The sequence below is a fragment of the Nannospalax galili genome, unplaced genomic scaffold (genome assembly GCF_000622305.1).
Source record: "Nannospalax galili isolate Female #2095 unplaced genomic scaffold, S.galili_v1.0 scaffold1009, whole genome shotgun sequence".
Classification (NCBI taxonomy): Eukaryota; Metazoa; Chordata; class Mammalia; order Rodentia; family Spalacidae; genus Nannospalax; species Nannospalax galili.
This window is the reverse complement of record NW_008360054.1, coordinates 176,979-202,224: the sequence shown is the minus strand read 5'-3', so window position 1 is coordinate 202,224 and position 25,246 is coordinate 176,979. Positions and strand designations below refer to the sequence as shown.

Here is a 25,246-nt window from a genome sequence, read left to right as displayed (position 1 = left end):
CCCATCTGCCTTGGGCCACCTTGAGCAATTTTTCCTTTCGGCGTCTCCACTCTTCCCACTCGTTGGCGATACGGCCCCACAGGATCCACGTGTCCTCCTCCAGGTGGCTTAGGTTGGAGGAGGCCGAGGAGCTGGATACCAGTGAGGAGCCACTGTTCCTCCGAGAGCCATTCATAGAACGCATGGACTTGGAGTCGGCTTCCAGGAGCCTGGGAGGGAGGGGTAGACAGGAGAGGTGAGAAGGGGTTCCAGTGACTCACTCTCTGGGGGCATGGACCCTCTGGGGAGCTCAGCTTCTCCTCTGGGACTGGATCCATGCTACTTTCTCTTTTTTCTTAAGTTTTTAAATGTGTGTGTGTGTGTGTGTATGGAGGTCAGAAGAAGGAATCGGATTCCCTGGAGCTGGAGTTACAGGTGGCTGTTAGCTGCCTGATGTAGGTGCTGGGAGCTGAGCTCTGATCCTCTGCAAGAGCAGTAAGTGCTCCTGACAGCTGAGCATCTCTCTAACATCTATGCCACCTTTCTTGCTGAGTGGCCTTGGCCAGTGACCTAACCTCTCTGATGCATGGTCCTCATCTACTGGCCCTTGGAAAGGTTTTTGTTTATGTGCGCCTGTTCTGTACCAAGCACTGGGCTGAGTTTACCTCTATCATATCATTCTCAAACCAACTGTACTGGGCAAGGTTTGAGATGATCTGCACTTCATAGAGGGTGCAAGTCCTAGCTGAAGGCATTCAGCTAGTACCACGGCTATGGAGGGGTTGCACTATCTCCCTCCCTCTCTCCCTTTTTCTTTCTTTCCTCTTTCTCTCTTCTTCCTTCCCTACCTCCCTTCTTCCCTCCCTCCTTCCTTCTTTGTGTGTACATGTATGTGTGTGCACATGTGTACAGGCATTTGGAGGCTAGAGGTCAACTTAAGGTGTCCTTCAGGAGCCACCCATCTTATGTTTGAGACAGGGTCTCTCTCTCTCTCTCTCTCTCTCTCTCTCTCTCTCTCAAGAACATGGAGCTCCCCAATTAGGCTAATATGACTGGTCAGTGAGCCTCAGGGATCTGCCTGTTTCCATTTCTTCAGTGCCAGGATTACAAGCATGTGTATGTGCCATCATGACTGGCTGTTTTATTTGGATTCCGAAGATTGAACTTAGGTCCTCATGCAAGTACTTTACCAAATGAACCATCTCTCCTGTCTGCTTCCCTCCCTTTTTTTTGAAACGAGTACTGAATTTAGGGCTGTGCATACTTGGTGAGTGCTTTCCCACTGGTCTTTTATTTGAGATAGTTTGGATATATAGTTCAGACTGGCCTTGACCTTCTGCTGCAACCTCCCATGTGCTGGGGTGATAGGACTGGCTGAGCTACTGGCTTATGACACTTTCAAAGAAAAATTTTTACGATCTTTTAATTATGTGTGTATGTCTGTAGCTGTGTATGTGCACATAGTGCAGGTGCCCATAGAGGCCAGAAGAGGATGTTGGATCCCCTGGAGCTCTCTATATATAGGTGGTTGTGAGCCTCCTGATATTGGTGCTGGGAACTAAAATCAGGTTGTCTGCTAGAGCAATGCATGCTCTCAAACACTAAGTCATTTTCCCACCCATTTGGGACCCTTTTGACAGCTAGGCTTTGTAGAGTCTAGACAGATAAAGGGAGGGATGGTCCCACTCAGGGTTAGGCAGTTATAAAGCTAGGACTTATCTGCCTCTGAGTGAATTTTTCATATACAAAAAATCCAATCCAGAGCCCTCAAGCTAACCACTTTCTCCAGCAAGCTTTCATACTCTGCTTACTATCTGCCTGCTCCTATAACCCCAGGCTGGGTACCCAACATCTAGAGGCAGCCCCTATGCCTCTAGCTGGAGCTGACTGAAATGATTCAAGCTAGTGAATAATAAGCCTGCCTGCCTTGCCTCACACATTCCTTCCCATAGAAACCACCACAAAGGCTCTTGGCCACATTTTCCCTCAGGTTCTGTCTGCCTTCTGACTGTGCCTCCTGGTATGGCCCTGCATGAAGTTGCATCTTCTCCTTTTGGAAACTGTGAGTAACAAAGTACCTTTTCAGTGCCCATTGTCTCTTGATCTACTGGATTTACTCCATCCCTTAGTAATGGTAAAACCCATACTACGAGCTGAGGGTGTGGCTCAGAGGTAGAGCCCCTGCCTAGAATCCCCACCTAGAATCCCCCAAGTGAGGGGCTGGAGATGTGGCTTAGTAACAAAGTACCTGCCTAGAATCTGCAGTGAAGGAATGGGGCATGGCTCATGGTAGAGCCCCTGCTTAGAATTCCTTAGTGAAGGGCTAGGGGTATGGTTCAGTGGTAGAGCCCCTGCCTAGAATTTCCCAGTGAGGAAATAGAAGTGTGGCACAATGGTAGAGTGCTTGCCTAATATGTCTAAGGCCCTGGGTTAGCACTACAAGAAAACTCACAAGACTAAAAAAATCCTATATTCTAAGACAAGGGCAGGTGGGGCCATAACTTCTTCCTTCCAAAAATGGCTTTGTAAATGAAAGCCAGATTCATTTGACCTCTTGATTTTTATTTCTTAAATTTATTTTTATTTTATGTGTACGAGTGTTTTGCCTGCATGTATATTAGTGTACCATATGTGTGCAATGTCCACAGAGGCCAGAAGGGGGCGTTGGATCCCCTGGAACTGGAGTTTTTGATGATTGTTAGCTGCCATGTGGGTACTGAGAACTGAACCCAAGTCCTCTCCAAGAGCAGCCAGTGCTCCTAACCACTGAGCCATCTCTCTAATCCCCACTGACCTTTTAAAACCTGGGTTTACTCTTGTTTATTTTATTTTATTTATTTTATTTTTTATATGTATGTGTGTATTGCTTGCATATAGGTAAGTACATCCATGTCATGCAATGCCCGCAGAGGACAGAAGAGGCTGTTGGATCCCCTAGAACTGGAGTTACGGACAGTTGTTAGCTGCCATGTGGATGCTGGAATTCAAATCCGGGTCTTCTGCAAGAACAGTGTTCTTAACCACTGAGCCATCTCTCTAGCCCATTACTCTTATTTTTAATTTAAAAATGTGTGTGTGCGCGCGCGTGCGCGCGCATGCGAGGCTAGAGAATTCCTTGTAGCTGGAGTTATTGGCAATTTTTAGCCACCTGACATGAGTCCTGGAACTGACCTTGGGTCCTCTGCAAGAGCAGCCAGTGCTCTTAACTGCTGAGCCATTGCTCCAGCCCTAGGTTTACTTTTCTGAATAAGGGGACCAATCTTTTCAGCTTAGATTGGGAGGATGAGAGAGAAGCCCCCTTTCAAGCATCTTATGGTAGCTGGTATCTTGGGTAGCCCAGATCTAGTTTTTGAGTATGAAGGCTCCCTGGAAACCCAGGCTGGTGCCCTGAGACCTTGAGACCTACATGAGTTCCCAGCCCCACCCCATCCCCACTCACCGGTTCTGCTCTTCAAGCTTGGCCAGCAGCTCCAGTTCATCCGGGCTGAGGTTCTCAGAGTCAGAGGTTGGGGAGCAAGTGGGGGCTGACAGGGCCTCCTGGGACGAGGAGTCAGGGCTCAGAGTGGGGCTTGCCATGGTGGGCAGGCTTGTCAGCCACAAGAGAGGCCAGGTTACAGCTCTGCCTGGGGATTGGAGGTACATGTGGTTAGCATTGGGCCGGTGCCCACCTTGAACTCTAGGTTCTGGGCCAGGAGTCTGCCTGCTTACTGTGAGACCACACCTTCATCCCAAACTCCAAACTTCTGGTCTGCCCCTAGGTGCACCATAGATCCTATGTGCTACAATCCAGCTAACAGCTAATGCTCAAAACAGCACAGAGCCTAGGTTGGATGCTTCCTGTCATTCAAGGTCTAGAGGACCCTGCATGAGCCTCTGGGGGTACAGAAGATGCTGTTTTGGTGACCCTTCCTGACAGTGTCCTCTGTGCCCTGCTGTGGCCTGCCCTGGGATCCTTGTGTTGGCATGTGGCTTGCCCTGTTTCATCAAGAAGAGTGGGCTGCTGGCACAGCCGAGAAATTACTCTTACTGTTAATTGTCTGGTGCCTTGGATGGCCGGAAGAGTCATGTCTTCTTGGGTGGGAAGCCAAAATTGCATCAAAGTGCCGGGAATCTGGGCCCTGGCAGATGCACAGCTGGCCTTTAGGTTCAGAGGAGGCATCCTGACCTTAGTCTGTGATGTGTCAGAGCATCTCTCCTACTTTTTAACTGGGGTGATCTGCCTGGTCTTTCTGGGGGCTTCCAGGACACTGGCCTTTTGCTTTCTGTCTGTCTGGTTGGGGAGCAGATCAGCTCTGTGATGAAAATAAAGATACAGAACATGGCTCAGACTGTAAAGTTCTTGTCACACAACCATGAGGACCTGAGTTTGAACCCCATAATATATGTTTAAAAAGAGCATGTGGTAAAGTGTGCTTGTAATTTCAGTACTAGGGAGGTAGGAACAGGAGGGTCCCTGCAGTTGACTGGCAGGCCAGCCCACCTAAACTGGGGAGTTTCAGGTCAGTGAGAGACTCTTGTCTTAAAGAAACAAGATGATGGCTTGAGAAATGGCTCAGCAGTTAAGAGCTTACTGTTCTTGCAGAGGACCCAAATTTGATCTCTCATAATTAAAAACAAGGCGAACTGCACCTGAGAAATGACAGCTGCGGTCCTCTGACCTCCCTCCATGTACATGCCATGGTACAAGGACACCTGTGTACACACACACACACAAAGAGGTTTTTTTTTTTTTTATGGGAGGGGAGATGGAGGCTAGGGAATGTATTCCTTCTGCCTGGCTGTATTTTGTCCTGGTAAGCTCAGCTACAACCCAAGGTCTGAGAAGATTTAGGTACCCAGGGTTTCAGAGGCAGAAAGAAATCTCTACTCTGGTCTCATTACATACCATGGTACCTTCATGCCTGCCCATTTGCCCCCTGTGCTCTGCCCCAGAAGTCTGCTCTCTGCTCTTTGAACCCCATCTGACAGCTAGGCCACAGAAGGGGCCTCACAAAGTATCTAGATTCCCAGATTCCACAGGCAGTGGGGGAATAGTGACCTCATGAGGGACCCCTTCTGTCTGCTCAGGTCACTGAACACCTTCCTATAGTCCCTAACCAACACTTGAGGGTACACAGGTTGGCTGGGCTTGACTCTGGTCATATGCTGGGTGCTGCCTGCCTCCAATGTTGTGGGAGGGGTTTGGAGTTTCACTGCCCTCATTTCATCTTGTAGGGATCTCACAATCCTCCTCCTTAGGACCATGGTTCCCTACAGGCCCAGGGTTGTATCTCTAGGTCCTGAGAGCTCCCCTACTCTATTTGTGAGCTAAGGGCTTTGGATTTTGGTTTTTCTCTTTTTGTTTTTTAAATGTGGTATGCATGTGGGAGCACATATGTGTGGATGTGTGTGTACATGTATGTATGAATGTGGAGGTCCGAGGTTATGTCAGAAATCATCCTCCATTGCTCTTCCACTGTATTCATTGAGGCAGGGTCTCTCAATCAAACCCAGAGCTCACTGAGATGGCTGCTAGTCTGGCTAGAAGGCTAACTTGTTCTGTGATCCTGTCTCTGCCTTCTGAGGCTGGAATTATAGGGGGACACCATGCCCACCCACCATTTTACATGGGTTCTGGGAATCTGAACTCTGGTCACTGAGTCATCTCCCCAGCTCAGGGACATTGATTTTGGTAAGTGCCAGGCTGGTTAGGAACCACCAGCCTTAAAGTCCTTTAAGTAGTTGTGAACTGCTGAACCAGGGGTTAATCATTCCTGAAGAAGAGACAGTGCTCCCCACTACTCTGCTTGGAGACCTCCTGCAGTGTCCTGACTGTGGCTAGACAGGACTGAGGGCAGGAAGTGCTGAGGCAGAAGGATCTTTCTGGGAAGAAAGAGGCCAGCCTCAGAACTGGGAGAACATGGAAGAGGCGGTGGAGGTCAAGAAGGGGAACCCAGAACTACAGCTGGACTTGGGAAGCACTGCAGATAGTTGCACCTGCAGATAGCATGGTAGCTTAGGAGCACCCATCCCTACTGAATGGAGAAGACCCAGCCTCAGAGTGAGTGGGCTCCATCCTCACTCTCCCAAGAAGCCTGGGAGATGGCTCAGCTCTGCACTTCTTCCTTTTTCTTTCTTTCCTTCCTTCCCTACCTCTTTCTCCCTCCCATCTTTCCTTTCTCTCTCCTTTCCTTTTGGGACAGGGTCTCAAGTATCTTGGGCTGCCTTGGACCTTCTATAAAACCAAGGATAACTTTGAACTCCTGATCCTCCTGCCTCCACCTCCCTAGTGGGGATGACAGGTGTGCCCAACCATGCCAGATTTATATAGTGCTGGGGATGGATCCCAGTGCTCCGTGCATGTTAGGTAAGCAGTCTACCAGCTGAGCCACATCCCCAGCCCTTGAGCTCTGGGTTTCTGATTAAAAAACAAAATACAAAACTGAACCAAATAATAAAAACAACCCCAAAGCCAGGGTCCTCTCCCTAGCAGTTTGTACAGCTATTTATCACATATTAATGTGCATGTCCCACAGGATACAAAATATATTAAACACACAGGGCTAAAATTTACAGTCTGAGAGGCAGGAACCTTCTGATTCCTCTGGAACTTTCTTTCAACTCATCCATGGACTCTCTAAATAGTGCCTAACACCAGATGACATCCTCTTGAAAACACACACACACACACACACACACACACACACACACAGAGCAGGACATGCAGGTATGCTAGGACATACACATTACTCATATCCCACCTTCCCTCATTCACACACACACACACACACACACACACATCCTCATTCACACTCATACTTTCCTATGCACACACACTCTTTGATATACACATATTTACATTCACTTGGATAAACAGCCAGTCATATATACTGACCATGTACACAAAACACATACTCAAACTTATATTCTTGGGCGTACACACACAGGCTCATGTACTCTCATGTCCATTCACATTCATACACACACTCGCCTCCCTCTACATGTGCACATGACACACACTCCCATATTCTCCTCCCTCCCTTCCTCTCTCCCTCCCTCTCTCCTTCCCTCCCTCCCTTCCTTTCTTTTTTTTTGAGACAGGGTTTCCCTGTATTCCCTAGCTGGCCTGGAACCTCTATGTAGACCAGCCTGGCCTTGATCTCACAGAGACCCTCCTGCCTCTGCCTACTGAGTGCTGGAATTAAAGGCATGTGCCACCACATCTGGTCCTCTTTTATTTAAAAAAAAGATTTATTTTTATTTTTGTGTCTGTGTGTCACATGTGTATTGGTGCCCGTGGAGGCTAGAAGAGGGTGTTGGATTCCCAAGAGCTAGAGATATAAGCTGTTGTGAGCCACTTGATGTGGGTACTAGGAACTGAACTCAGGTCCTCTGGAAGAGCAGCAAGTACTCTTAACCGTTGAGCCATCTCTCCAGCCCTTCTCTCTTTTCTGTTTTTTTTTTTTAAATTTTATTTTTTTTTTATTTTATGTGTATGCATGTATTGCTTGCATGTAGGTAAGTGCGCCCGTGAAGTGCAATGCCCACAGAGGTCAGAAGAGGCTGTCTGATCCCCTGGGACTGCAGTTGAATGGACAGTTGTTAGCTGCCATGTGGGTGCTGGGATTCAAACCTGGGTCTTCTGCAAGAACAACCAGTGTTCTTAACCGCTGAGCCATCTCTCCAGCCCCACCCCCCTTTTTTTTAAAGATGGTCTCAGTAGGTAGCTGTGATGGTTAATCTCAGTTATCAGCTTGATGAAACCTAGAATCACCTGGGGGATGGGCCTCAGGGCATGGCTGTTGGGATTACCTTGATTAGGTTGAGGCAGGAAGACCCATCTATTGTGGGCAGCATCATTCCTTGGGCTTGTGTCCTGTACTGTCTAAAAAAGTGTTTTATACATATAAAAAAGGCTTGCTGTGCACTAGAATTTATCACTCTCTGCTTCACTGCTGTGGACACAATGTGACCAGCCCCCTTCACCTCCTGCTGCCTTGGACTGTACCCCTGAAATGGGGAGGGAGACAGAGTATACTCTTTCTCTTTATGCTGCTTTTGTCAGGGCATTTTATCACAGCAAAAGAGAAATAACTAAGACAGTAGCCCAGGCTGACTTGGAACTCATTATGATGTTGAGACTGGCCTCTAACTTGAGATCCTCCTGCCTCAGGTTCCCAAGTGCTGGAATTACAGGTGTGAGCCACCCATTTGTCTGGCCCATGGCTTTTGAGACTGAGTCAAGGCAGAGACCTGGGAAGAGATGGTGCTGGTGGGCAGGGAATCATGTGGGAGCAGAAAAGTCCAGATGTCAGGTATTTGTGCCCTCCTTTCCCCCTCCCATTTTTGGGGATTTGAACAGTGCTGACCACTCCTCCCTGAAGTCCTCTCCACCTAGTTAATTGGTAGGGCTTCCTGCTTCTCTTCCTACATCTCTGATGAGGGCTTCTGGTCACCTGTGTGGCAGCTCTTCCTCCACATTCACCATTTAGGGTATCACATAGCCCAGGCTGGCCTCAAACTCCTTAGGTATCCAAGGATGACCCTGAACTTCTGATCTTTCTGCTTTTACCTCCTGTATGCTGAAATTACAGATGTTCGCTACCTTGACTGGCTTGTGAAGTGTTAGGGATGGAACCCAGGGTTGTGTGCAAGCTAGGCAAGTAGTTTATCATCTGAGCCACATCCTCAGCCCAAACTCAGGGTTTAAATTACCAAATATAGGGGTTGGAGAGATGCCTCAGCAGTCAAGAGCACTGGATGCTCTTGTAGAAGATCTGGATTTGGTTTCTAGCACCCATATGGCAGCTAAAAACCACTTGTAACTCCAGTTCCAGGGAATCTGACACCCTCTTCTGGCCTCCACAGGCATTGTACACACATGGTGTACATACATGTAGGTAAAACACTCATAACACATAAAATAAAAATAAATAAATAGAATTAAATGAGCCGGTGATGGTGAAACTCTTCAGCTTTCCCTTTCTGTCAAGAGCTGGCAAGTGTCAGCTGGCCCCCAATAGTTCCCTCGTTCCCCAGCCCTTTCACAAGACTCTATATCCTCTCCAAGTCAGGAATCACCCCTGCCCTTCTTAGAGGAGGAAGAGACCAAAAACCAATTACCTATCATAGATCAAGATAAATGCTTGCAATAAGTAAACAGCCAGACAGTTCCTCAAAATAAAGTTACCATAGGATCTAGCAATTGCCCTCTGTGACAGTTAACTTGCCCTTGTAGTCAACTTGATATATCTGGGAAGAGGGAAACTCAATTGAATTTTCTCCATCAGACTGGCCTATGAGCATGTCCGTGGGGCATTTTCTTGATTGTTGATTCATATAGGTGGTCCCAGCTTATATGCACAGGGCCATCCCGAGGCAAGTGGCCCTGGACTGTATAAGAAAGCTGAATGTGAACCTGGGAGTAAGCCAGTATGCAACATTCCTCCATGGTCTCTGTTTCAGTTCCTGCCTCTGTGCTTCTGCCTTGGCTTCCTGCCTTGGCTTCCTTGATGATGCACTATGAGCTCTAATAAGTCCTTTCCTCCACAAGTTGCTTTTGGTCAGTGTTTCATCACAGCAACAGAGAAGCAAACTAGGACACCTCCTAGAGGTCTGTCCAAGACAGCTGAAGTATCCATCCATGTAAGTGTGGACATGGATATTTATAAACACCCATAAAGCACCACTCAGAGTAACCACAAAGTACAAATGACCCAGGTGTTCATCAGTGGATGGATGCATCAACAAAATGTGGTCTAGCCACATGATGGATGGAATATTACTCACCCACAAACAGGAATGACACACTGAAATATGGGTGAACTTTAAAGACCTTATGCTCAGGGGATGAAGAGATGGCTCAGTCATTAAAATCACTGGTTGTTTTTGCAAAGGACCCAAGTTTGGTTCCCAGTACCCACATGGTGACTCATAACCATTCATAACTTTAGTTCCAGGGGGTCTGATGCCCTCTTCTAGCCTCCACAGGCACTGGAGCATAGGTGCACTTACACACATGCAGATAATGTGTATGAGTGTTTTTTTGCCTGTATGTGTGTAAGTGCACCCATGTCATACAGTGCCCAAGGAAGCCTGAAGAGGGCCTCGGATTCCCTGGAACTGGAGTTACAGACAGTTGTTAGCTGTCATGTGGATTCTGGGATTCGAATTTGGGTCCTCAGTGCTCTTAACCACTGAGCCATCTCTACAGCCCCATAATTAAAACATTAAAAAAAAGACCTATGCTCAGCGAGAGAAGGCAGCCACAAATTATCTTTTTCCACTTACACAAAATATCCAGAATAGGTGACTCTATAGAGACAGGGAGTGGATTAGGCTTGCCAGGGGTTGGGAAAAATGAAAATGTGGAAATACTGCCTAGTGGGTATTAGAGTGGGGGGCAGTTGTTCTAGAATTACATAATGGTGATGATACATAACATTGCATGTGCTAAACCCAACTAAACTGCACACTTTAGATGGATGAATTTTATGTTTACATGAGTTATCCCTCAATCAAAAAGATAAAGGATAACTAGGTGTGATGGTACACACCTTAATCCCAGCACTCAGGAGGCAGAGGCAGGTAGCTAGATCTCTGTGAGATTAAGGGCAGCCTGGTCTACATAGCAAGTTTCAGACCACTGGGGCTACAGGGAGACCCTGTCTCAAAAAAAAAATCACTAAAACAAAATAAAAAACAAAACCAAAACATAGATGAAAGATGGGGCTGGAGAGATGGGTCAGCAGTTAAGAGCACTGGCTGTTCTTGCAGAGGACTTGAGTTCTGTTCCCAAGCACCCACAGGGCAGCTAACAACCATCTGTAACTCCAGTTCCAGGAGATCCAATGCCCTCTTCTGGCCTCCATGGGCATTGCACACACATGGGTGCATTTACATACATGCTGGCAAAACATTCATAACACATAAAATAAAAATAATAAAAAAAATTAAGGACAAAGGATGGCTGGACATGGTGGCATATGCCTTTAATCCCAGCACTAGGGAGGCAGAGGCAGGTGGATCTCTGTGAGACTGAGGAAAGCCTGTCAACATAGTGAGTTTAGGTCAGACAGGGAGACCCTGTCTCAAAAAATGATGAAGGATGAGGTAGGCTATAAAGGAACTATGGGGCAGAAGAAAGAGGGCAGGACCTGGTGGTGTGGACCTGCCATCCCAGCTACTTACAGGGCTGAGGCAGGAGGATCACAAGTTCAAAGCCAGCCTGGGCTGAAGAGTGAGTTCAAGACAATGTAGTGAGACAGGGGTGTTCAGCTTAAAAATACAAAAGGGCTGGGGGCAAAACCATGCATTCCTTTTGTGTACCATATGCCACTGAACCGAACACATCCCCCCCCCCGACCTGTTTTCAGGCATCACCACAAAGCTCAGTTTTATGTGGTGTTACGGATTGAGAGCCCCGGGCCTGGAGCATGTTAGGCAAGCAGACTACTAACTGAACTATATCTCTGGCCTTGGTTTGAGCATTCCATTTTGATTAATTTTTATTTTATGTTTATGAGTGTTTTGCCTATATGTAAGTATACCACATGTGTGCAGTGCCCATGGAGACCAGAAGAGAGCATTGGATCCCTTGGAACTGGAGTTATAGATGGTTGTTAGTTGCCCTGTGGGTGCTGGGAACCAAACTAGAGTCCTCTGTAAGAGCAGCCAAGTGCTCTTAATTGCTGACCCATCTTTCCAACCCCACATTCTTTTTTTTTAATGTACTTATTTTATGTGTATGTGTATGCCTGAAAAAAAAATATATGTGCAGCACATGCATGCAGGTGCAGGTGGTTGTGATTCACCATGTAGTTGCTTGGAACTGAACCCAGGTCCTCTGGAAGAGCAGTAAGTACTCTTAACTGCTGAACCATTTCTCCAGTCCCCATTTTTTTGTTGTTGTTGTTGTTTTGTTTTTTAAGATGGCCTCCCTTTAGCCCCAGCTGACCTGGCACATAGACCAGGCTGGCCTCAATCTCACAGAAATCAGTCTGCTTCTGCTGCCCAAGTGCTGGGACTAAAGGTGTGTGCCACCATGGCCAGCTTACACATTTTTTTTAAAATAAAAAATTAACCAATTCATGCGTGTGTGTGTGTGCGTGTGCCAGAGCATGCCTGTGAAGGTCAGAGGACCATTTGTGAGAGCTGGTTCTCTGCTTCTACCATTTAGTTCCCTGGGATAAACTCAGGCTGTCAGGTTTGGTGGCAAGTGTTTTTACCTAAGCCATCTTGCCAACCTGGAACTTTCTTACTACAGAATCTTTTGGTTAGCCCTGTTTCCTCTATTATCCTGGCTTACTTCTTTCTTTTCCCTGAAAGTACTCCTTACACCCTTAGCTCAACACACATTTTTTTTTGCATGTGTGTTTGTATGTGTGTGCATGTGTATGTGTGTGAACCTTCATATGGAGGCAGATGTTGGTTGTCTTCCTCAATGGTTCTCCACCTTATATACTGAGGTGGAATCTCTTACTTGAACCCAGAGCTCTCCTGTAAGGCTAGTCTACCTAGACAGCTGGTATTAAGGGTGGGCCACCACAGCCACTGGGCCTATATGTGGGTATCAGGGAATCTACTCTATAGTCCTCACACTTGCAGGGCAAGTGCTTTAACCACTGAGACATCTCCCCAGCCCCAACACACGTTCTATGGCAGTGACTTCTCTACTTGTCTGCTCTATCAGGTCATGAACATTTGGAGGACAAAAGAGGGTCTTCATTTCCTGCTCCAAACCTCCAATATGGTATTTAGCATTTTACAGGCACTCAGTCAACATCTGTTGGAAGAATAAAGACAAAAGTTCTCATGTGGTTCAGCACCAACAGTAAAGATGGCAGGTGCCCTAGGCATGGGTAGGGAGAGGGGTGATGGGGAAGGGTGCATCACTTCTGTGGCTTTCTACCACTGAAGTCATCATCCTACTCTGACCATGAGAAAAACATCAGACAGGCCCCAGTATAAGGAAGCCTGCACAAAACACCAAGACCTGTTGTATGTCAAGGTCATCACAAGCAAGGACATTTTGAGAAACTGTCACAGCCCAGGGGAGGTAGATGAGATGTAATAACCAAGAACCATGTGGACCAAGGTTAGCATCTAGGGATAGAGAATGGACATCAGGGGGTAGGGGGATAAAGTACTTGCTGCACAAGCACAAGGGCCTGAGTTTAGATTCCCAGAACCCATCTGGAGCTGGACGAGGTAGTGTCTATTGTCCCAGCCCTCCTATAGTGAGATGGGAGGCAAAGGCAGGAGAATACAGAGAAGTTCCTGACAGCAATAGATTCCACCTCAAACAAGATGGAAGGTGAGGATGAATACTGGAGTTTGTCTTCTGACCTCCACATGCACAGAGCAGTACATAACTACATGCCTACACACATGTATCATACACATACAGACACATAGAGAAAGATTCAATAAACAAAAATATACTAAAGAAAAACACAAGGTACAGAGATTGCTCAGTGGTTAAGAACTTCATTTGCTGCTCTTTCAGAGGACTCGTTTAGTTCTTAGCACCTATGTTAGGTGGCTCATAACTGCCTGTAATTCCAGCTTTAGGGGATTTGATACCCTCCTCTGGCCTTTGTGGGCAACCCCCCCCCCGATATGCACAAATACACATAAGTAAAAAACAATAAAAAATCTTTAGGGGCTGGAGAGATGGTTCAGTGGTTAAAAGTGCTTGCAGCTCTTGCAGAGGACTGAGTTTGGTTCCCAACATCCATGTTGATCAGCTTACAACCATCTGTAATTCCAACTCCAGGGGATCTGATGTCCACTCTTCTGACCTCCATGGGCACTTACGTTCATGTGGCGTATATACACACACAGATACATACTCACATAAAACAATCTTAAAAATTAAAAAAATGTACCATATTAATATAAGACACCAATAACAAGAGAAATTGGGGGTCCATATGGGAACTCTCTACTACATTTTCAATTTTTCAGTAAATCTAAAACTCTCTGTTTATAAAATAGCCGGATACAGTGGCACATGACTGTAATTCTAGCACTTAGGAGGTAAAAGCAGGAAGATCAGAAATTTAAGGTCATCTTTGGGTCAGCCAGATGGCTCAATGTGTAAAAGTGCTTGCTTGCTACGAAGCCTGACAATCTGAGTTCAATCCCAGGACCCACATGGTGGAAGAAGAGAACTGATTCCTGCAAGTTGTCCTCTGATACACACCTACTAAATAAATAAAAAAAATGTAATAAGGTCATCCTTGGTTACATAGCAAATCTGAGACTATCCTGGGCTATATTAGACCCTGTCTCATAAAATAAATAAAAATATTAAAAGAAATCACACACATATATGTATATAATATGTGTGCTTATTATATACGTTTCCTTTTATTTGTGGCACTTGTGATCAAACCAATGACTTCATGCTGGGCAAATAATCTGCCACTGAGCTGCACCCTCATCCTTAAAAATAGTATACTTTTCAAAACAGATTGGGTGCCAGTACAGTCAGAAGAGTGAATGGCAGCTATACCATGGGAGGAGTGCCACATTGAGTAGCGGGTCACTGATTGATGCCCTGACTCTGCCCCAGGAGAAGGATTTGAACTTGGATTTCTCATTCCAGTCTCTGCCCTAAGCTCACCTATGATGCTGCCAACTCCTCCACATTCTTCTATTTAGGAATGATATACAGGGGCTGAAGAGATGGCTCAGCGGTTGAGAGCACTGCTCTTGCAGAGGACCTGGGTTCAGTTTGCAACACTCACATGGTGGCTAACAACTGTGTGTATCTGATGTCCTCTTTTAGTTTCTATGGATACTTCACCACATGAGTACACTTACAGGCAAAACACTCATACACAGAAAATAAAAACAAAGTTTTAAAATCATATACATAGGGGGTAGGGATATAACTCAGCAGATTGCTTGCCTAATATTCATGAAGCCCTGGGTTGCATCCCCAGCACTGCATAAAACCAGATGTGGGGACTGAGATGATTCAGTGGTTAAGAATGCTTCCTGCTCAACCATGAAGACCTAATTTTGAATCTCTGCACCTCTGTAACAAGCAGGGCATGGTGTTTTGGGCTCCTATAATCACAGTGCTTTAGGGGCAGAGACATGGGGATCAAATGTGGCCTTCTAGCTGCCAGTCTAGCCTAAAGAACAGGAATTCCAGGTTCAGGGAGAGACCTACCTCAAAGGAATAGGCTGAGAAGACTAGAGGAAGACACCTGATGCCTTCCTCTGGCCCTGTGAATATACAGAGATAGGTGCATGCATATGCAACCCACCCACCCTTACCCACAGAGTGAGGTATGGTGGTGCATACCCATCATCTCAGCACTTGGGAGGTAGAAGCAGGAGGACCAGGAGTTCAAGGTCAGCCTTGGCTACATAGGGAGTTTGGGGCCAAAGTGGGCTACTGGAGACCCTCCCTAACTCAAAAAACAAAACAGAGGAGGAGGAGGAGGAGGAGGAGCGGGGAAAAAAGAAACGAAATACAAGAAATGTTGAGTGCAGTTGGCACTCAGTAAATCATGGTCATTATTTTTGAGCACAGTGAATAAGTGTATGTAGGCGTGGCACTTTCACAGGCAAAAATAAAGACCTGAGAGTCTCCCTCTCTTCCCTCCCTCCCATTTGGATCCTCTCCCTCCCATGATCACCGGGAACACACTTAATTCAGGATCTGAAGCCTTAAAAGTGCTACTTGACCCCAATTTGCCCAAACTGGCCGGCAGACCTTCACCTCCCCCCGCTGTCCCCAAGTCCTGGGGCAATGGACTAGCTTACTGTTCCAGGTTCTTGTGTTTGGTAAGGGGTGGGCCACATGGCCTCCATGACAACAAAGCCAGCAGGAGGGACTGCTTTGCTCTCATCCTCAGTTTCAGTTATTTACTTATTTTTTTATTTATTATTTGGTCTTTTTGAGACAGTGTCTCCCTGTAGCCCCAGCTGGCCTGGAATTAACTATGTAGACCAGGTTGATTTCGATCTCAAGGAGACCCACCTGCCTCTGCCTAAGCGCTTGAATTATAGGTGTGCACCACTACACTTAGCCCTGATGAAGGTATTAAACATTTTTTTATTCTTTAATTTTTTAAATTTATGTGCATATGTGTTTTGTTGCATGTATATAAGTCTGTGCAATTCCCATGGAGGCCAGAAGAGGGTGTGGATTCCCTGGAACTGGGATTACAGATGGTTCTTAGCTGCCATGTGGGTGCTGGGAATTGAATCCACGTCCTCTGCAAGAGCAGTCAGTGCTCTAAACCACTGACTCCAACCTGAGTTTATTGTTTTTATTTTTTATTTTTATTTTGTGTGTATGAATATATTGCATGTATGCATGTAAGTGTACCCGTGTTTTGCAGTGCTGGCAGAGGTCAGAAGAGGGTGTCAGATACCCTGGAACTGGAGTTACAGGTGGTTGTTAGCTGCCATGTGGGTGCTGGGAATCGAACCCAGGTCCTCTGCAAGAGCAGCCAGTCAGTGCTTTTAACCACAGGGCAGCGAGCCCTGTTATTTATTTTATTCTTAATCATGTGTACTTATGTGTGTCTGTGTATGGATATGGGCACATGTATGGTGCCCTAGGAGGCCAGAGGATTCAGATCCTCTGGAGCTGGAATTACAGGCAGTAGTGAGCTACCTGATGTGGGTGCTGGGAACTGAACTTGCTCATCCTTTGGAAGAGCAGCAAGTGCTCTGAACTGCTGAGCCATCTCTCCAGTCTCTGATCAGGGGCATTTCATCAGAGCAACAGAAATAAGACTAGAACTACTACTAAGCCTGGGCTGGGCTACAGGGTGCAATGAAACCAGGGCTTTTTGCATGTTAACCAAGCACTCTACCAACTGAGCCACATCTCCTGCCAGTTTTAGCTGTTTCTTTAAGATGCCTTCCACGTCTTTGGAGTTTGGATAGTTACCCCAGATCTCTTGGGTTATAGTAGAAACCTTAGAGCCAGCAGTATGGGTTCAAATCCCTCCTCTACTTCCTTTGTGATCCTGAGTACCATGTAGTTTGCCTCAGTCTTTCAATTTACAAACAAGGCTAATGATAATACCCAACTCAGTTAAAACAAATTTTTTTTGGATTTATTTATTTTTATTTTATGTGTACAAATATTTTGCCTGCATCTAAGTGCACTACATGCATGCAATGCCCATGGAGGCCAGAAGAGGGCACTGGATCCCCTGGAACTGGAGTTACAGATGGTTGTTAGCCACCATGTGGATGCTGGGAACTGAACCTGGGTGCTCTGCAAGAACAACCAGTACTCTTAACCACTGAGTTATCTCTCCACCCTGATTTAGTTTTGTGTGTGTGTGTGTGTGTGTGTGTGTGTGTGTGTGTGTTCATGTGCACAGTAGGTGTGTGGAGTTCAGAGGACAACCTTGGATTGTCCATCCTTAGGCACTTTCCATATTTTGTTTGAGACAGGGTCTCTCATTGGCCTGGAGCTTTTCCATGTAGGCCAGGGTAGCTGGCCTGGGATTTACCTTGTCTCTGCCTCATCCCCTCCCCCCATTGCTGGGATTATAGATGCAGGGTGCTACACTGGGCTTTGTATGTGTGTTCTGGAGATCCAAACTCAGGTCCTCACATTTGTGAGAAGTGCACTATGACAGCCATCTCTCCAGCCCCTGACTTAGGTTTTATGGGTGGGACAAATGAACTTAAACCTGGCTTTTTCTTCTTTTTAGTTAGTGTTTTTGTTTTTGAAATAGCACTGACCCTTTGTTCTTTTTTCTTTTTTAAAAATATTTTATGGGGCTGGAGAGATGGCTCAGTGGTTAAGAACACTGGCTGCTCTTGCAGAAGACCCAAGTTCAAATCCCAGCACCCACATGGCACCTAACAACTGTCTGTAACTTCAGTTCCAGGGGATCCAACAGCCTCTTCTATCCTCCATGGGCACAACACGGGTGCACTTACCTACATGCAGGAAATACACACATACACATAACATAAAAATAATAAATAAAATATAAAAAACATATTTATTAGCTGGGCATGGTGGCACATGCCTTTAATCCCAGCACTTGAGAGGCAGAGGCAGGCGGATCCCTGTGAGTTCAAGGCCAGCCTGGTCTCCATAGTGAATCCAGGCCAGCTGTGGTTACAGGGAGACCCTGCCTCAAAAAGACCAAAAAATTTTTTATTTTTTATTTTATGTGTGTGAGTATATTTCCTGCATATGTGTAAGTGCACCTGTGTTGTGCAGTGCCCGAGGAGGGCATCAGATCCCCTGGAACTGGAGTTACAGACAATTGTTAGCTGCCGTGTGGGTGTTGGGAATCAAATCTGGGTCCTCTGCAAGAGCAGTCAGTGCTCTCGCTGAGCCATCTCTCCAGCCCTCCCCTTTTTTTTGAAACAGGGTCTCACTTTGTCCAGGATGGACCCCACCTGGCCCTATGTAGACCAGGATGGCTTTGATCTCACAGAGATCTATCTGCCTCTGCTCCCCAGTGCTTCAAAGACAGGTACATACCACCACACGATTCTATCTCGTGTTTAGATTCAGGTGTGGCCTATATTTATTCCTTGCTACCTGTAGGGCAGGGGTCTGGTAGAGGCCACCATGGGATCCCCAGAGTCTAGCTTATCATCAGCTTTGGTGGGATGAACAAATAAACATCCCCCACTCGGCAGGCTACCCACTCTGTATGTGGTAATGCTGTTTAAAGACTAAACACTGAGAAACTATAACCCCTGTTATTGATAATAGCTACAGCAGTAGCAGCAGCACACACACCTTCAAAGGCAAAACCTGAGGGGATGGACCACTGTGACCTGCAGGTTCTCTTCTGACCCAAGAAAACAAGTTTACTGTTCTGTAGCCTCATCAGCTTATTTTCTGCCACCGTGACAATTCGTTTGGGGTCACGTCTGTCATTCCTGTATTTTCATGGCCCTGGGAATGACAAAGGAAGAACATCAAAGCCCTTCCATAAGGCCTTCCAGTGGCAGGTGGATAAGTGGAGTGGCACTTTGCAATGCTTTGTGTCTCCAAGTTAAAGATGGTATTTTTCTGTTATCTGTGGCAGCTGCCCAGGTTCACTGGGTAGGATAGTAGGCATAGGAGAAGGAGGTTAGCCTTACATTTAGCAGCCCTCCCCCAGAGAAGATATCTTTTCTGTTTCAAAATTGCTGAGGGAGGGAAGCTCATCAGTTCATAAACATGTCTTTTTCTGATCACCTGCCATGTGCCTTGTATTCATCTGGGAGTCACCTGTGACAAGAACAGATAGGCACCCTCCTCTCAAAGGACCTGCTCATAGGCTGTTGAGGGAGACACATGTCAATGAAAAGATTGCCTGGGGGGTGGTGGGGTAGGGAGATGACTCAGTGGATTGTTTGCTGTGTAGGCATGAGGACCAGAGTTTGGATTCCCAGAACCCATGTCAAAGCTGAGTAGGTATGGTGGCCTCTTACAATCCCAGAACTTGGGAGGTGGAGGCAGAGGGTCCCTGGAACAAACTGGCTAGCTAAATTAGACAAGTCAGAAAGTTCCAGGTTCGAGGAGCGACCCTGCCTCAGTAGATAAAGGGGAAAGTGACTGAGGAATTCACTGGACGTCAACCTCTGCCCTCCACGTGAACATGTAAAGTGCATTTGCACAGACATGCACACACATGGGAACATGCATACATGCATGCTGTGCTGATCAGCTTCAGTTGTCAACTTAACACTCCTGGGAAAAGAGAACCTCAGTTGGGGAATTTCCTCTATGGAACTGGCCTGTGGCCATGTCTGTGAGGCATTTTCTTGATTGTTGAGTGATGTGGTAGGGCCCAGCCCACTGTGGGTGATGCCACCCCTGGCAGGTGGTTCTGGGTTGAATAAGAAAGCAGGCTGAGCACAGGCCAGGGGAGCAAACCAGTAAGCAGTGTTCCTCCATGGTCACTACTTCAGTGTCTGCTTCTATGTTCTTGCCCTGCTTACATTTCTGCCTTGGTTTCTCTCAGTGATGAACTGTGATGGGTATGTGTAAGCCAAATAAACCCTTTCCTCCCCAAGTTGGTTTTGATCAGAGGCTTTATCGCAGCAATAGAAAGTTAACTAGCACACATGTATACCACACACACGTGCACATGCAAAAAAAGACTTTAAAGAACTGAGAAAATAACTCGGTCACTTAAGTGCTTGCCAGGCAACCATGATGGCCTGAGTTCAATCCCTAGCACCCACATAAAAAAGCTGGTCATGGTGGTGTGCACTGGCAATCCCAGCGCCCAGGAAGCAGACCTAGGGCTTGCTGGCCATCCAGCCTGGCCTTATCATTGAGCCCTTGGTTCCAGTGAGAGGCCTATGTCAAAAAACATGGTGGACAGGTCCTGAGGAACAACCCCCAAGGATGGCCCTTCGCCTCCACATACACATGCACACATATATGTACCTACACATATATGAACATACACGGCCCACCTACAAATAAAGAAAACATTTCATAAGCACAGTGATATATTGAGAAATGACAGTAAAGTCAAGTGAACTGTACCAAAAGGGCCTTTGAAATCTCTGAGGGACGGGTGTATTCTCTGATTGGGGGTGAGGGTAGGGAGCATGCCAGTTCTTGTCAACTTCCCTCCTCCTACTGCCTGCCTTTGGCTTCTGGGACAACATGCTTTCCTGGAGATGGTATGGTTTCTTTTCTATAAATTTTCCCAACTTTGAGGTCTCTTTTTCCCTGGGAGTGCCTGACCATGTTGTGGATTGTGTTTTGTCCACCCAGGCCTGTTCATCTATCTATCCTATCCTTTTTTTCCTTCCTTCCCTCCCTATCTCCTCTTCCCTCCTTCCCTCCATCCTAGTTAGAAGTCACACATCTCTGAAGGAACCATGCTGGTTCCTGCCTCCTGGGCCCCTGTCCAAGTACTTCTGGAACACGCTAATGAAGATGCCTGCCTGGTGACTGCATCCAAACATCACCCCTGCCACACCTTGCCTGATGCCCTGAAGGTCCCCTCTCGGGGTTCTTGCAGCAGCGTACTGTACTTAATTCTGCCTCCTGCTTCCCTACCACAGAAGCAGGGTGTGCCAGCAAGGCTGTACAATGGAATGCTGGCTCCTTAAGTTGTTCACAGGATCAAATGAGATAATATGCAAATGGCACGTGGCACCAGCTTGATCAATGTGTGCTTCTGGGTCCAACTCTCCCCTCAATCCAAGCAAGCCCTGCAGGTTTTAGATGCAGGGCACCTGATTCAAGTCCCTGGGGTAGAGTGGGTCATTACCCATAATGAGTGACATCTACATTATACAAGAGGAAGATGAAACATATGTTCTTTCATATCTACAAGTATCTATCAAAACACAGATATAAAGACAAGGGATCCATATCCCCAGGCTACAACAAAACCATGCTGATTCCACTCAAAAGCCTGAAAGTCTTCTGGTACTTTTTATAGAGTTCACAGTCTATCTCAGGAAGCCTTTCCACCCCACTGTGTCCATCTGTGCAAGGTCCCCTTGGGGAGGTCTTGGAGTTTGTTTCTTATGTACCATATGACCTTCAAGAGCCATTTCATGGATGGTTGCCTTCAGCAAATGGAAAGGACAAACTTCTACCCCATGTCCAGGGGTCTATGTGGGGCATCAGGGCTGGCAGCTCCCCATAACCTTGGTCCTCCCATGAGACCCCATGCATGACCACAAGGCTCATGACAGACCACCTCTTCTTTATCTTTCCAGCCCTCATTCAAGTCAGCTTCCTGCAAGACAGCTAAGCCTTGTGGGACTGTGGACGCCAAAGATGCAACCAACACACCCACAGGTAGGGGCCTGTCCCCACCCAGCCTCCACTGTCCCCTTTTACAGGGCTCCCAGGAAACATACAAAGCCACACCCTAACCCCACTGGGTCCTTTCCAGTGTAGAGCACTACTATTCTAAATGCTTATTCCCCCCCCCCTCCATTTTCCAAACATGTAAGTTGAGGCTCTAAGCCAAAACCAGCTTTTTCTTTCTGATCTATCCAGAATCTGCTTGTAAATATTCTACAGGGAAGCCTAGGTTTTTTATCTGGGTCTTTCCAGTAGGCTAAATGCTTGGTTGGGGCTGGTTTGATCTGGATTCTTCCTTTCACCCTGCAGTCCTATAAACCACAGCCAGTTCTGTGATCTCTTCTCTCCTGTCTTGCCTCATCTCCTGTGTCAGGGCCAAGCCACCTGCGATCCCTTCCAAACCACCCACAGTCAACCGCAGAAGCCCAAGGGGAACCTACAGGTGGGACCCCAGGATGACAGCTATGGGGTGGTAGGATTGGTAGGAAGAATCAATATGAACCATGAAAGAGGCAGGGAGGAATCTGGGGAGCTTTGGTTCAATCGTGGCCTGGTTTGAGGTGGGGGGGCAAAAACATTTGCTCCCTCCCTTCATATTTCCCTTCAACCCTCTTCAGCACATTTTTTCCCTTCTGAAAATATTCCTTAAACAAAGAGCTGCCTGCTTCTGGCAGGGTCCTGACCCAGTCCCAGCAGATTCCAAATGCCAGAATACTAGGAAGCTGTTTTGTTTGGCCAAACGCATGGTAGTGGGTGAAAGAACTCACAAGAGCTGTCAGGGGACTGGCCTTGATGAGCACTCTGGATGGCAAGTGCTGGCTCTGTCATCTGAGGCCAGCAGATGACATAGAGTCAAGGATGCTGGTCCTACCAGTTTGGGTAGGCTTCGGGACTGGGGCCAGGACCAGTTGAAACTTCTCCCTCCCCATGGGATGGGGATGGTATAGGTTAGGGGGTAAGCAGTGGTTCCTTTAGGGACACTGGTGTAAGAAAGAGAAAGTATCCTTCCTTTTAAAAAGGGTAAGACAGATTGTAGGGCCCTGACACCCTTTGGAATCCTAGAGTGGTCCCAGCTTAAAGAGGATGGGATGGAGGGGCAGGCTGGGACAGGGCTGTCACTTCAAAGTTTCCTGTGTCTTGTCTCAGCTGGAAGGGCTATTGGGGGAGCTGTGGGAGGGCCTGTGCAGGTGGGGTTCAAGGATTCAGCAGTCATGTGTATGTGTGTCTGTGTTGAGCTCCCAAGTTTCTCTGTGCTTTGGGGTATCCAAGTGACCCCAGTGTGTGTGTGTGTGTGTGTGTTTCAGGTGGGGGAGGGTATGTCTATTGGGAGGGGTGTCAGGATCTTATTAGAAGTCCTGAGTATGGATTTTTTTTTTTTCCAAAAAAGGAAGCTGGGAGTTAGATGGATCAAGATCAGCAATAGTGTATGGTCCTCTTGGACCCCAGGAGTGAATTTTTTAGGGGTGCCCTTGGGGTATTGAGGGTTGCCAAGCCAGCAGGCTGAGCCGATAGGGTTGCCAAGCCAGCAGGCTGAGCCGATGCCTGTGGATTGGGTAGGGGAATCTTCCTATTTGAGAAGAGAGGCACCCTGAGCTTAGTCTCCTTGGGAGAGGATGCGGGTGCAGGTCAGACGCAGAAGACAGAATGCCAAGTGAGGGGGTTGGGAACGAGGTGGCAAGGGATGTACAGATGGAAGGGTCCTGGGGGATGATGGGGCGGGTGTCATGGACTGGAAGGGGGGCGGGGCGTTCGTGGGGGGGGTGGAACTGCATAGTGGGGGATGGGGAGACCCTGGAGAGGCTCTTAGGGAGGGGTCTTGTGAAAGATGGGCAGGGGTCACGAGGAAGAGACATGGGGTCCTGGAGGCCTTTGGAGAGGAATCGGGGTGCTGTGGTGAAGGGGATCGGGAACGAGGGTGGGCGGAGGCCGGGTTCAAGGGTCTAAGGCTAGGAATGCTGAGGCTCCCATCTCCGGGGGTTGAGGAGCCCCCGTGTCACGCTCCTGTGCCCGACTTCCCGGCTCGAGGAGCCCCGAAGCACTGACGTCCCCGGGAGGAGAAGAGGCCCGGGCCCCGCGGGCCGCCCTACCTGCGCTGAGCGCGCTGCCATCGCCGCGCCTCGCCTCGCCTCGCCGTCCCAGCACCGCGCCGTCAGATTCCCCCCGCCCGCGGTCGCGCCCGCTCGAGGGTGGGGGGAACCCCGCAAAGCCCTGCGGCCCGGCCCCCCTAGCTCAGCCGCCCCCGGGGACCGCAGCCGCCGGCGGCACAGCCGCTGCCATTTCACCCGCTGACAGGAGTAGCTGCCCCGCCCCCCCAGCCCAGTCAACCAATTCACCGCCCCCTCAGACGCTAGGCTCCTCCTACAAACGAAGAGTGACGGGAGGTCTGGCCAATCCGTAGCCAGTTTGTAAGGCGGGCCCTGGCTAAGGTCTCTCTGAGGAGAGGAGCGAATTGAAACGAGAATAGTGATGATAGACGCACACTTTATCCTATCAGAATAAGGAACGCTATTGATCCACACCTAGAGAGACCAATAGTAAGGGACGAGGGGTTTGTCTCTGAAGGAAGGCTTGCTGGCTTGAGGAAACCTAAGCAGAGGCACTAAGCCCCGCCCAGAGCCGAGCTTTCTACCCAATCAAAAGACGTCCTGAGATGTCCATTATTATCTGCCCCTCAAACCTCGGCCTTGGCAACTGTTGAGAGGGGCGGGGGGCGGGGGGGGGGCGCAGTGCGATGAAGATTGACATGTAGGCAGCCAGTGATACTGAAGGAGGGCGGGGATGTGACGCAGGGTGACCAATGGGGTCATGAGACTTGGGTGTGAGGTTGGTGGGCTGGCGTTCCAGGCGGTGGGGCTTGAGGCCTGGGTGAATGAAATGGGGGAGGGGCTAATGGAGGGGTGTGGCCTAGTTCAAGGCTGGGCGCGCGGGGTGGGGGGCGGAGGGGGGCAATCAAAGGGCGGGGCACTGGGCTTGGGTCTGAGAAGGGGCGTTATCTGAAAGCGCAGAAAGCGCATCCTTTGAGCCTGGCTCTGAGCTGAAGGCGGGATGGCTAGGTTAGGTCTGAATCACAAAGGGTCCAGCCTAACCCCTCCTGCCTTCGTATCTTCTCTGAAGCTCAGGGTGTGCCGCGTGTTCTTGCATTAAAACTCAGATTGCTGTCCACACAGTCCTCCCGCCTTCCCTTCGTTCTTCTGGAACTGGGTGCGGCGGGAGCTAAGTCAGGTCTCCTTCCGGTCCAGAGCAGTGCACCTGGGGCCATAATTCTACCTTCTTCTCTATCCCCCTTCGCCTTTGCCTCCCCCTCATCCCTCATCCTTTCCCCTTCCTTTCAAAATTTTTAAAAAATATTTTATTTTTATACGTGTGCGTGTATTGCCTGCATGTAGGTAAGTGCCCCCGTGTCGTGCAATGCCCGCCAGAGGACAGAAGAGGCTGTTGGATCCCCTGGAACTGGAGTTATGGACAGTTGTTAGCTGCCAAGTGGGTGCTGGGATTCGAACTCGGGTC

The 25,246-nt window shown here is 48.0% G+C and overlaps 1 protein-coding gene across 3 annotated transcripts in view; it reads right to left on the bottom strand.

Moving 5' to 3' along the window:
- Evi5l (ecotropic viral integration site 5 like) overlaps positions 1 to 24,039 on the bottom strand; it is a 46,314-nt gene extending 22,275 nt beyond the window's left edge. For 2 of the 3 annotated variants that reach the window (XM_008824126.2, XM_008824127.3), the window contains exons 1-3: positions 23,827 to 24,039; positions 3,419 to 3,602; positions 20 to 209 (exon numbers count right to left, since the gene is read on the bottom strand). In XM_008824126.2, the coding sequence (XP_008822348.1) occupies positions 20 to 209; positions 3,419 to 3,555 (327 nt within the window). In that variant the 5' untranslated portion in view covers positions 3,556 to 3,602; positions 23,827 to 24,039. Of the gene's footprint in view, positions 1 to 19; positions 210 to 3,418; positions 3,603 to 23,826 lie in introns of those variants that run through there. The other variant, XM_008824128.3, reaches the window with a different exon arrangement.
- Between the last annotated feature and the right edge of the window lie 1,207 nt (positions 24,040 to 25,246).